The sequence below is a fragment of the Chlorocebus sabaeus genome, chromosome 10 (genome assembly GCF_047675955.1).
Source record: "Chlorocebus sabaeus isolate Y175 chromosome 10, mChlSab1.0.hap1, whole genome shotgun sequence".
Lineage (NCBI taxonomy): Eukaryota > Metazoa > Chordata > Mammalia > Primates > Cercopithecidae > Chlorocebus > Chlorocebus sabaeus.
Window position 1 is genome coordinate 4,069,687 of NC_132913.1, and position 11,368 is coordinate 4,081,054.

The 11,368-nt window shown below is 38.9% G+C and overlaps 1 protein-coding gene and 1 non-coding gene across 2 annotated transcripts in view; one reads left to right on the plus strand and one right to left on the minus strand.

Annotated features, from left to right (window-relative positions):
- The window catches only part of MAP3K2 (mitogen-activated protein kinase kinase kinase 2), a 90,603-nt gene that overhangs the window by 69,817 nt on the left and 9,418 nt on the right, over positions 1-11,368 (plus strand). The window contains exons 13-16 of the mRNA XM_007964615.3: positions 1,024-1,172; positions 1,575-1,706; positions 4,472-4,601; positions 10,718-10,895. Of these exons, the coding sequence (XP_007962806.1) occupies positions 1,024-1,172; positions 1,575-1,706; positions 4,472-4,601; positions 10,718-10,895 (589 nt within the window). The remainder of the gene's footprint in view (positions 1-1,023; positions 1,173-1,574; positions 1,707-4,471; positions 4,602-10,717; positions 10,896-11,368) is intronic.
- LOC119620590 (U6 spliceosomal RNA) lies at positions 2,352-2,458 on the minus strand. Its single transcript, XR_005237081.1, has one exon. It is a non-coding gene; the product is annotated as a U6 spliceosomal RNA (small nuclear RNA).

Below are 11,368 nucleotides of genomic sequence, written 5' to 3' on the forward strand. Positions count from 1 at the left end.
AGAGTTCCACAGAAAAGACTTTGAGCAGGTGTGAGCTCACCTGTGTCTGGATCTCCCAAGCGTTCAATACTCTTTTTTTTTTTTTTTTTTTTTTTTTTTTTTGAGACGGAGTCTCGCTCTGTCGCCCAGGCTGGAGTGCAGTGGCCGGATCTCAGCTCACTGCAAGCTCTGCCTCCTGGATTCACGCCATTCTCCTGCCTCAGCCTCCCGAGTAGCTGGGACTACAGGCGCCCACCACTTCGCCCGGCTAATTTTTTTTTGTATTTTTTAGTGGAGACGGGGTTTCAGCGTGTTAGCCAGGATGGTCTTGATCTCCTGACCTCGTGATCCTCCCATCTCGGCCTCCCAAAGTGCTGGGATTACAGGCTTGAGCCACCGCGCCCGGCCCGGGTTCAGTACTCTTATGCCAGCCCACATTTGTTTAAAATGGAGGTGAATTCTTCCCTGCTTGTGTGGGTCTTTCTCTGTGCTTTGCCATAAGTGCGTCAGTGCTTCTGTTCTGTCTCTCCTTGGAGATGCCACTTTTTCCTTCGATTTCAGGTTAGTTGGTTGCCCTGCAATCTTAGCTTTTTGATATGTGTTCAATAAAAGTTAAATTTTGTAGATTACCCGGATTTCTCTTGTTTGTATGGGATTGATACTTTTTCCAGCTTTCTACATTGTAGGTGGAGGCTGAAAAACTAAGTACAAATATTACTGCAGTGAAGATTAGAAATGGTGTATCTTACAGTCTTTGGCATCTTAGATTGAATGAAAGAAAGATGCTGTCACGTGTCATTAGGAAAACAATTTCAGAAAAAAATGACTCTTGGGATATGAATCTTTTTTTGGTTTAGGATTTGTAGAAAACGGATGAAAGAGAAAATTTTGAAAGACGGTACCTATGTGAATTTGGATAATCGTAATTTTCCCTTATATCCAAGCACATTCAATGGAGGATGTCACTAATGCAGTATGTTCATTTAGTTATTAACCATTTGTGTGCTGTTTGATATTTCACTTTAAGAAAGTGTTCTTTTTCAGCACCTCGGGCTCCAACCAACTGGAGATTGGGAAAACTGCTTGGCCAAGGAGCCTTTGGAAGGGTCTACCTCTGTTATGATGTTGATACAGGAAGAGAATTGGCTGTTAAGCAAGTTCAGTTTGATCCTGATAGTCCTGAGACCAGCAAGGTAAAAATCACTGCACACATTTACTTTGTCACATTATAAGAAACTTTATTTATTATTATTCTTTTAACATTAAGCCCCTTCCATTCTAAATAAGAAGCATTTTTACAAAAAAGTACAGTTTTCTTTAGTATAAATTATTTGTAAAACAGATTAGATAATATTTATCTACTTTTTAATATGTATTTTTCTTTTTTAGTACTTCAGTTATAATATTAATCTGATTCAGTGTTGCTTTAGCATATCATCAAGGACTGTTTAAAAAGTTATTGGTTAGAGACTTTCAGATATTTGTTACTGGGAACTAAAATTTTCAGAATGAAATCACCTTAATGGTCCATGAAGTTAGAATTTTTTGCTTTTACTGACATTGTTGAAGACTTAACAATGAATTCTCTCTTTCAGGAAGTAAACGCACTTGAATGTGAAATTCAGTTGCTGAAAAACTTGCTGCATGAGCGAATTGTTCAGTATTATGGCTGTTTGAGGGATCCCCAGGAGAAAACGCTTTCCATATTTATGGAATATATGCCAGGGGTAAGTTAGTACATCTTTTTGAAAATGCACATTCCATTTAAAATTATAGTTAATAAAAGAAAGACAAAAAAACGTAGATTATAAAATGTTAACCCTAGTTAAAGACATTTTGAAAGCGTTTTAATTTAGAGCTGGGTTATATTTTCTGTCCTCTTCATCTGTCTTTGTATTTTTTAACTCATTAATGCTAAAGTATTCTAAAGTAGGTTACAGACATCTTAACAGTCTATCTTGAGATTTCCTTAAATGCCCTAAAATGCCCATTATAGCTGATATATTCACACCAAGTTTCAGTCTAGGATGATACATTACATTTAATTGTATGCTCCTTAATTATCTCTGTCTTTTTAAACAATTTTTTATAATTCTTAAAAAGAAAGAGAGGCAAGGTCTGACTCTGCTACCTAGGCTGGTTTCAAACTCAGTGATTCTTCTGCCTTGGCCTCCCAAAGTGCTAGGATTACTATCTAGAGCAGTCAGTTTGTACATGATACAGATTTGACAAAGAGAGGAAGATAGCCTATTAAGAGTCTTCACTCTCAGGATCTGGAAGAATTTGCAAAAAAAAAACCCAAAAAACTCATGGATTTCTCTAATTGCATTCTTGTGGATTTTGTTTTTTTGTTTTAAATTTTTTATGTTTTTAGTTATATGGAATGCTTCACAAATTTCCATGTCATCCTTGCGCAGGGGCTGTGCTAATCTTCTCTGTATCATTCTAATTTTAGTGTATGTGCTGCCGAAATGAGCATGTGGATTTTAATTTGTCCTTTTATCCCTTTTTTTATTATAAACTCCAAGTTAGATCTAAGGTCTAAATTAGATTCACATTCAAATTTGATACATCATAGATGAAGCTATGCATCCTATCAGGAGCCAGTTTCTGATTATTCTGGTTATTCCACTGTAGCAATGCAAAGACCAATCATTAGATGAGGGTGATTGACATATTGATTCCTGCACTGTAAAGTTTTGTTTTTTCCTGCAGACCAGAAAGTAATATGAGATATAGCAGTGGCACATATGAATAGCCCGTTCCTTTTCAACCATCCACCTAATGTTTTTAGCACTGATAGTCATCACTAGAGTCTATAATTTCATTAGGAGTTATAAAATGTGATTTGTGACATCTGTCATTATGTATATTTTATTTTTTTAATAGAGTACATCTAGTATTAATGATTTTCAAGGTGGTGATTGATATGTTTACTCGTTTAAAAATACATGTATTTCCATAATTTTTATTTTATTTATTTATTTTTGAGATGGAGTTTTGCTCTTGTTGCCCAGGCTGGGCAATGGCATGATCTCAGCTCACTGCAACCTCTGCCTCCCAGTTCAAGCAATTCTCCTGCCTCAGCCTCCCGTGTAGCTGGGATTACAGGTGCACACCAGCACACCCAGCTAATTTTTGTATTTTTAGTAAAGATGGGGTTTCACCGTGTTGGCCAGGCTGGTTTCAAACTGCTGACCTCAGGTGATGCACCTGCTTCAGCCTCCCAAAGTGCTGGGATTACAGGCATGAACCACTGCTCCCAGCCATAATTTTTATTTTTTGAGATGGAGTCTCGCTTTGTTGCCTAGGCTGGAGTGTAGTGGTGCGATCTCGACTCACTTTAACCTCTGCCTCCCGAATTAAATCATTTCTCCTGCCTCAGCCTCCTGAGTAGCTGGGTTACAGGCACCCGCCACCACGCCCAGCTAATTTTTTGTATTTTTAGTAGAGACGGGGTTTCACCCTGTTGGCCAGGCTGGTCTTGAACTCCTGACCTCAGGTGATCCACCTGCCTCAGCCTCCCAAAGTGATGGGATTACAAGCATGAGTCACAATGCCCGGCCGATACCTGTGTAATTTTTGTATTTTTAATAGACATGAGGTTTCACCCTGTTGGCCAGGCTGGTCTTGAACTCCTGACCTCAGGTGATCTGCCTTCCTCAGCCTCCCAAAGTGCTGGGATTATAGGCATAAGCTACTGTGCCTGGCCTCTTCTGTATAATCCTACAGGTAGAGACACAGTAGACTGAACAAACAAGCCATGCTAAACTGTAGGTGTCAGTAGTTGACTGGGCACCCTTGCTCCTTTCCATATGTGTGATTTACAAGTTTGGGTCCACAGAATTGCAAAATGCTCTCCCTCCAAGGATGGCTCATAAACAGTGGAAAGGACAAATGGTTAAATCTGTAAAATCCAAGGATTTACTTTCATATGACAGAGTACACCGTTTACCAAAATTCAAGGAAAGGCAGAAACATTCGGATGTATTTTCCTATCAAAAAAGAGATTTGTCCCTCAGGAAGCATTTTATTTCTGTCTTTTAAAGGGATGATTAATCAAACTTGTACATTGGAATCACTAGGGAAGCTTTTTCAAAATTCAAATACCTATGCCTCACTTCAGGCTGATTCAGCTTTCTCAGAGATGGCACCTTATCCTGCCCTAAACAACACTTGAGAAAATCTGAAGTTCTCCTTTTGTGTATGTTCTCATGTTTCGAACTTGAGTGTTGAGTTTTTTCTTATATAAAGAAAAAACTTTAAAATCTCATATATGTTCTTTCTAGTTATACCCATTCCTTTTCCTGAGAAAATCAGCAGATGTCAATAAAATACTTTAAAAACAGAATAAGAACAAAATAAATAAAATTCAAGTAGGACATGCTTAGACGAGTGAGATGAGAATTCCTGCCCTCTTTACCAATAAAGATTTAATAGCAGTTTTCATTTCAAACCATATACAGTAGTTTTTGTTGTTGTTTTCTCCTAGGGTTCAATTAAGGACCAATTAAAAGCATATGGCGCTCTTACTGAGAATGTGACTAGGAAATACACCCGTCAGATTCTGGAGGGTGTCCATTATTTGCATAGTAATATGATTGTCCATAGAGATATCAAAGGTAAGTAATGAGGTATTTTCTATTTTAAATAGACAGTTCTTTGTGAATGTGAATGAAACAAGTGATGTGGATAAGACATTTAACATTAATTCATCTATCTCTGAAACAGGGAAACAGTTCTCTTGCTTTCTTGTGAACTGCATCAGTGTTTTATCACACCAGTCCTGTCTCCCCAAATGGGTAGCTCTACTGTGGGGGCTCACAGAATCAGTAAAGTTTAAGAGACCATACAAGTGAGATCATGTTTCATACATGTTACATAGGCATTAGGATAGGCTGGCCAAGAGTAGGAGCCCTGCCGCCAGGTGGCCTGATTCAGATTTGGGCTTTATCCACACTGTGTGACCTTGGACAAGTTACTGTCTCTCAGTTCCTCTTTCTTAAATGATGGAGATAATAGTATCCAGCTCATAGGATTCTCTAAAGGAGTAAATGAGTTAATGCATGCAATATGCTTAAAGTAGTGCCTGATACCTAAAAAGCTCTTAAAAGTTAGCTATGATGACATACTTTATCTTGAGATCAAATTTAAGCTAGGAGGAATGGATGTCACTAGCTAGGAAAAGAAGGAAGAGTGGGGGAGAAAAGAACCCCAAACTGAGCTCTGATGAACTCCAACTATGTCAAACTGACATTAAAACTCAAAAACTCAACCGTTTTCAGGGATAAAGGATGTAGGTAGATGCGTGAAGTCACACAAAAGCAAGTGGTGGGGATAAGTACAATTTAAGAATGCTTCAAAATCTATACTACAAAACATACCTGGAAGTTTGGTCCTGTAAAGGTAGGTTGTAGCCCCAAATTTAGACATCACTTTATAAACAATCAATACAAATAAAAATAATGAATAGCGGCATGATGGTGCATGACTGTAGTCCCAGCTACCTGGGAGGCTGAGGCAGGAGGATCGCTTGAACCCAGGAGTTCAAGTCCGGCCTAATGTAGTGAGATCCCATTTGTTAATAAACAGTAATGTGCCACATAATGATGTTTCCACGTCATTATGGACCAGATATACAACAGTGGCTATACCATATAGACTAGGTGTGTAGTAGGTTATACCATTTAGGTTTGTGTAAAAACACTATGATGTTTGCATAATGACAAAATTGCCTAACAATGCATTTTTCAGAATGCATCCCTATCATTAAGCAATGCATTACTGTAAATATGTATGTGTACACATTTGTATTTGCGTGTATAAAGATACCATTCATTGATCTTGCTGGGGACTCTGATGAGCTCCCAGGCTTTCACTTCCCCTTTGAGGTGTGGCACATCCTAATTATGGCCATATTCAGACCAACGAGAACATTCCTAACCAGTTCTGGTGATGGAGTCGAATGCAGAATGCCTAAGCCAGATCACATATGCTAGAATGGGACTTAGAGTAAGTCTGAAAAGATGGGTACATTGCTCATGATCTACGCATCTTAGGCAGACCTCAGTCGTTAAGTATGAAACCTGATAGCTTAAAGAACCTCATAGAGAGGTTATTCAGTTATGAATAATGTCCATTCAAGCCAGCTTCTCGTTAGCCCTCACAATGAGGCAAGGCAAAGGAGCTGACGGAGCTACCCACTGAGTGGATCTTCTTCAAACTTTGCCAGAAGTGAGGAGCCATCCTGGTCAAATGAGGAGGTTGGAAGTAAGCTGATTTTAAAGCACAGGGCAAATGTATTGATAAGAGAATAAATAAAATATAAAATTGGATGTGTGCAATATGATCTTAAGTTTGTAAAATTCAAGTATGACCTAGAAGGAAGATTTCCATATGATTGATGGTGGTTATCATCAAGTGGCAGGATGAGTGATGGTCTTTTTTTTTTTTTTTTTATTAGATGAAGTTTTGCTCTTGTTGCCCAGGGCTGGAGTGCAGTGGTGCGATCTCGGCTCACTGCAACCTCCGCCTTCACCGCGGGTTCAAGCGATTCTCTTGCCTCAGCCTCGCTAGTAGCTGGGATTACTGGCATGAGCCATCACACCCGGCTCATTTTGTATTTTTAGTAGAGATGGGGTTTCTCCATGTTGGTCAGGCTGGTCTCAAACTGACGACCTCAGGTGATCCGCCCGCCTTGGCCTCCCAAAGTGCTGGGATTACAGGTGTGAGCCACCGCGCCCCACCTTTGTTTGTTTTTTTTTTTTTTTTTTTTTTTGAGTCAGGGTCTCCGTCTGCCACCCAGGCTAGAGTGAAGTGGTGCTATCATGGCTCACTGAAGCTTCAACCTCTTGAGTTCAAGCCAATCCTCTCACCTCAGCCTCCCGAGTAGCTGAGACTACAGGCACACACCACCATGCCCAGTTAATAAAAATTTTTTCTTTTTTTTTTTGTAGAGATAGGGTATTGCTATGTTGCCAGGCTCCTATATACTTTTTCTGTATTTCTCAAATTTCCATGAGCAACTTTTAAATCGTAACAGAAAAGGAAGATGATTGGTTTTCAGTTTAGACCCATGAAGTCATAATGAAACCTAGGATGAAAATGAATTGATTATGTTGCTAGGGAACCAACTCACTATTTCAAAAACTAGTTGCTCTCTTCTGCCTTTGTTTTTGTTGTGTTTGTATTACAAACTAGACCACTGAAGACCAAATAATGGATGAAAGGAAACTTATCTTCATAGAAGTATTTTGGCTAAGAAGCGAAGAAAGAATAATGAACAGATATTGGCATTAAACATTAATAGCTGCTGATATCACTTAAATAGAGATTGTCTAGAATACAACATTATCTATCTAGTTTTGTTCCTCAGTTCCCCAGAAATTGAACCTGAATCTGATCAAGCCTCCAAATTCGGTTACGGAATTCTGTAATATACATATAGGACAGATGAGCGTGTTAAAATGATTCTTTGGGATGCAGTCAGCAAAATCTAGACCATGAGAAAGCTATAGGCAGACAACTTAGTTTCTTCATAAGTTGCAAAGAAAAAAGAAAAGGAGATTGGAGGGAACTTTAGGAAAGACTTAGAAGATGTATCAGTGACTCCCAATATATGGACTTCATTTGGATTCTAGTTTTTTTAATGTAACAAATTGAATACTGACTATATATTTGATAATATTAAGAAGTTATTGTTCATCCTCTTGGGTGTGATAAGAGCCCTTATCTTTGAAAGATATGTACTGAACCAGTTGTTTATCATGACATCTTGAATATGCTTCAAATCCTAGAGAGGGGAGGAGGAGTGGTTGGCAGTGTGGCTGGGGCAGGGTCGTCCAGATGGATGTTGAGGCTGGGTGGTGGCTGAGCATGCTGCTCTACCTTTGTGTATGTCTGAAAAGTCTCCTTAATAACTTACTTTTGACACATCCAAAATAAGTTTTTAGAAACTTATGCTGGAGCCTGGCTACCCATTTTCTCTTCAGCCCTTCTTCTGGGTAAGCATTGGTTCTACATTGGTGATTCCTCCCCAGAGACAGCTTCCCCTGTCTGTGACCTGCCTTGGACTGTTCCTTCCCCAATCAGAGCCCTGCTTGTAGCCAGTAAAAAATGGGCTTTGTTGTCCTTCCACTGGTTACGTATTCTAGAGATGGTGGCTTTTTTGACAGTCTTTCTTAAAGTATTGGATGGTAGGAAATGTTAGACAGTGCTCTTTTAGAAGATCACTAATGTCATGGCATGTTTACACTTAAAGTGTGCAGAGAATGAACTCTGGACTGTCCTCTGGAGAGAGGCTTTAGGGAACCATCATTGACTAGACTGGGGAATTTGCTGGGAGAACAGAAAGACAGGTACAGAAGCCCCATGATAGGGGTGGGGTCTCTTTATCCTCTCCAGTCCGTAAAGTAGCTTTTCTCCATTATTCACTCTCCTTCTTAGAGATCATTTTTTCAGAAAAGGGTAAGAGAACCAAGAAAATGAGTATGTTTGTAATATAAAATATGGTTAAGGTTATGGAAGACTTAAAAATAAGAAATGAAGTAAAATTTTAAAATTAAAATAATTAAAATTAGATAATAAAATAAATGGCTTATTTAAGAATAGGTAAAGAAAAAGTTAAAAATGGGAAGGTCCAAAGTAACGAAGGTTATGTGGAGAAAAATTAGAAGCGAAATGATTTATAAAAGACAGAAACTAGATTTATAATCCCAGAAAAAATAGAGTTTTTAAAATGATAAGAGTGAAAATAGAGAATAAAAAACAAATTAGCCTAGTGCCCATAGCTTGGTTTTTTTGTTTTGTTTTGTTCTGGTTTTTTGTTTTTGTTTTTGTTTTTTTGAGACAGAGTCTCACTTTATCACCCAGGTGGGAGTGCAGTGGCATGAACTCAGTTCACTGCAGCCTCAGCTCTCTGGGCTCAAGTGATCCTTTAGCCTCAGCCCCCAAGTAGCTGGGACTGCAGGCTCACACTACCATGCCCAGCTAATTTTTTTGTATTTTTTGTAGAGATGAGGTTTCACCACATTGCTTAGGCTGACCTCGAATTCCTGAGCTCATGCAATCCACCCGCCTTTGCCTCCCAAAGTGCTAGGATTACATGTGTGTGCCACTGCACCTGGCCGATGATCTTGTTTTTTTATACTATTCTCCACTGAAAGGAACTAGGCCTCCTTGAGAAATGGCTGATTTTAGGACTGGTGCAGGAAATATACAAGATGAGCCTGGAGCATCTTTGAGTGCCAGAAAGCAAGAAAGTGCTCAAAAACAAAAGCAAGAATACAATGATGGGGGTATGGCAAAGGGACACAGAGCCAGTGGAAAGAAGCTCCAGTGGCTGAAACTGATAAATAGCAGGAGAATAAAGCAGTACTGGATTTTAACCCAGTGTATAAAACAAATATCCATGTTCATAGTGATGTAAATGAATGATTTAATAAATATGTGGGAGAGGGGAGACAAATCTCTTCTGCAGCATAACTCCAAATTTATGTAGCTACTCAGCCTGGAGCATAACTCTTTACTCCTTAATTGTGGGCTGTGTGTGGCAAATGTCTTCCAAAGTATGGAAAGGGTGGGGGACAATGACTTCACAGTGGAGAACCTGACAAACACTATCTCAAGCCAGGTGATCAAGGTCAGCATCAACAATGGTGTTGACAGTATGTGCCTTTAATATCATATGATGAGAATGGCAGTTTACCTGTGGTCTTCCCCCAAAAAACTTACAACCCCATTATGAGAACATGGGACAAATCCTAATTGAGGGACATTCTACTGGTCCCTCAATTAGGGAAAACCTGACCCCAGTACGCCTCAGAAAAACACGTGTCATCAAAAACAAGGAAAATTTGAGAAAGTATCCCCCCTAAGAGGAGCCTGAGGGGACATGATGACTAAATATGGCTTGGGATCCTGGTTAGGATCCTGGATCCAGAAAAAGGGTATTAGGGAAAAACTGAGGAAATCTAAGCAAAGTATGAACTTGGTTAATAATATTTCAGTATTGGTTTATTAATTGTGGCAAATGTACCATACTATTAGTAATAGAGAAACTGGGTGTGGGGTTATATGGGAACTCTCTATACTATCTTTGCAATAATTCTGTAAATCTGAAGCTATCTAAAAAGTTTATTATAAAAGCTAATGAAATTTTAAATGAAAAGCTCAAAGCCTGCCTATCTGACATTTAAAATATTAAAAATTGAGATGTAAAATTAATATAAAGCAAGATTCAATATTAAGAAAACTCTAAAATACAAGGTAACTAAATTTAAGTAATAGAGGGAGAAATGCTTTTGATTATGAAGCACCCTAAGGAGGTTTCTGAGAAAAGGCTGGCTTCTCAGGGAAATAAGTTTCAGCCATGGGCTTCCTGCTTTCTGACAGAGAAACTGGGGGCGTTCTTGGTCCTTCACTGAGCTTCATTCTTAGCCCTTTTCGCCTTTCTCCTCCTCATCACCCTCACCTCCAACCTGCACCAGTCCTTTTCAGTAGAAATGTCCTAAGTCCTAAACACACAGCTGACCTAAAAATGTAGTGTTCTTGCAGCAAATCCTTAATGAGCACCACCTGTGTGACTAGCATTATGCCAGCTACTGCCAGAAGATGAAAAGCAGCCTAACTTTGGGGACAAATAGAAGAGTCTATGAAGTAATTCTGTGCCATTGTTCTTTTATACTGTATTCCAGACAGCCAATAAAATTAATGAAATGAGGCAATTTCTTGTTTTTAGGGGCAAATATCCTGAGAGATTCAACAGGCAATGTCAAACTAGGAGATTTTGGGGCCAGCAAACGGCTTCAGACCATCTGTCTCTCAGGGACAGGAATGAAGTCTGTCACGGGCACACCATACTGGATGAGCCCTGAAGTCATCAGTGGAGAAGGCTATGGAAGAAAAGCGGACATCTGGTAGGTTTTGATGTGAAGTTTGCTTGAAAACCATCTGCTGCCTTATGTATTTCCACCTGGGATTGAATTACTGAGGCAGATGTAAATGATCTTTTGTACTTCCAAAATAGGATGTAAGAATTGCAGAGATTAACACTGTATTAATTATGCCTTATTGAGGCTTATAATTGATTAAATATTTAGAATCCTTGAACCTGTCCTCCATTCTTCAGGAAGGATTTTGTCGTGAGCAAACCTCAGCATTAAAAAGCTTTTTGCTATTACAGAAGTAAATAAATACTTTGTTTGTCTAAAGACCTTTAAAAGTACTTCATCTTTGTTGTCAGTGTCTTATAATTCATTTAATCTTTAATTCTTTTATAATTTTAAGTTAGATCATGAAATGACCATTTTCTGCTTCCCACCCAGAAAAGACTTTAACAGACGTTCATTAGGCACCGGAAGGCAATTGATTTCTAATGCTTATATTCTTT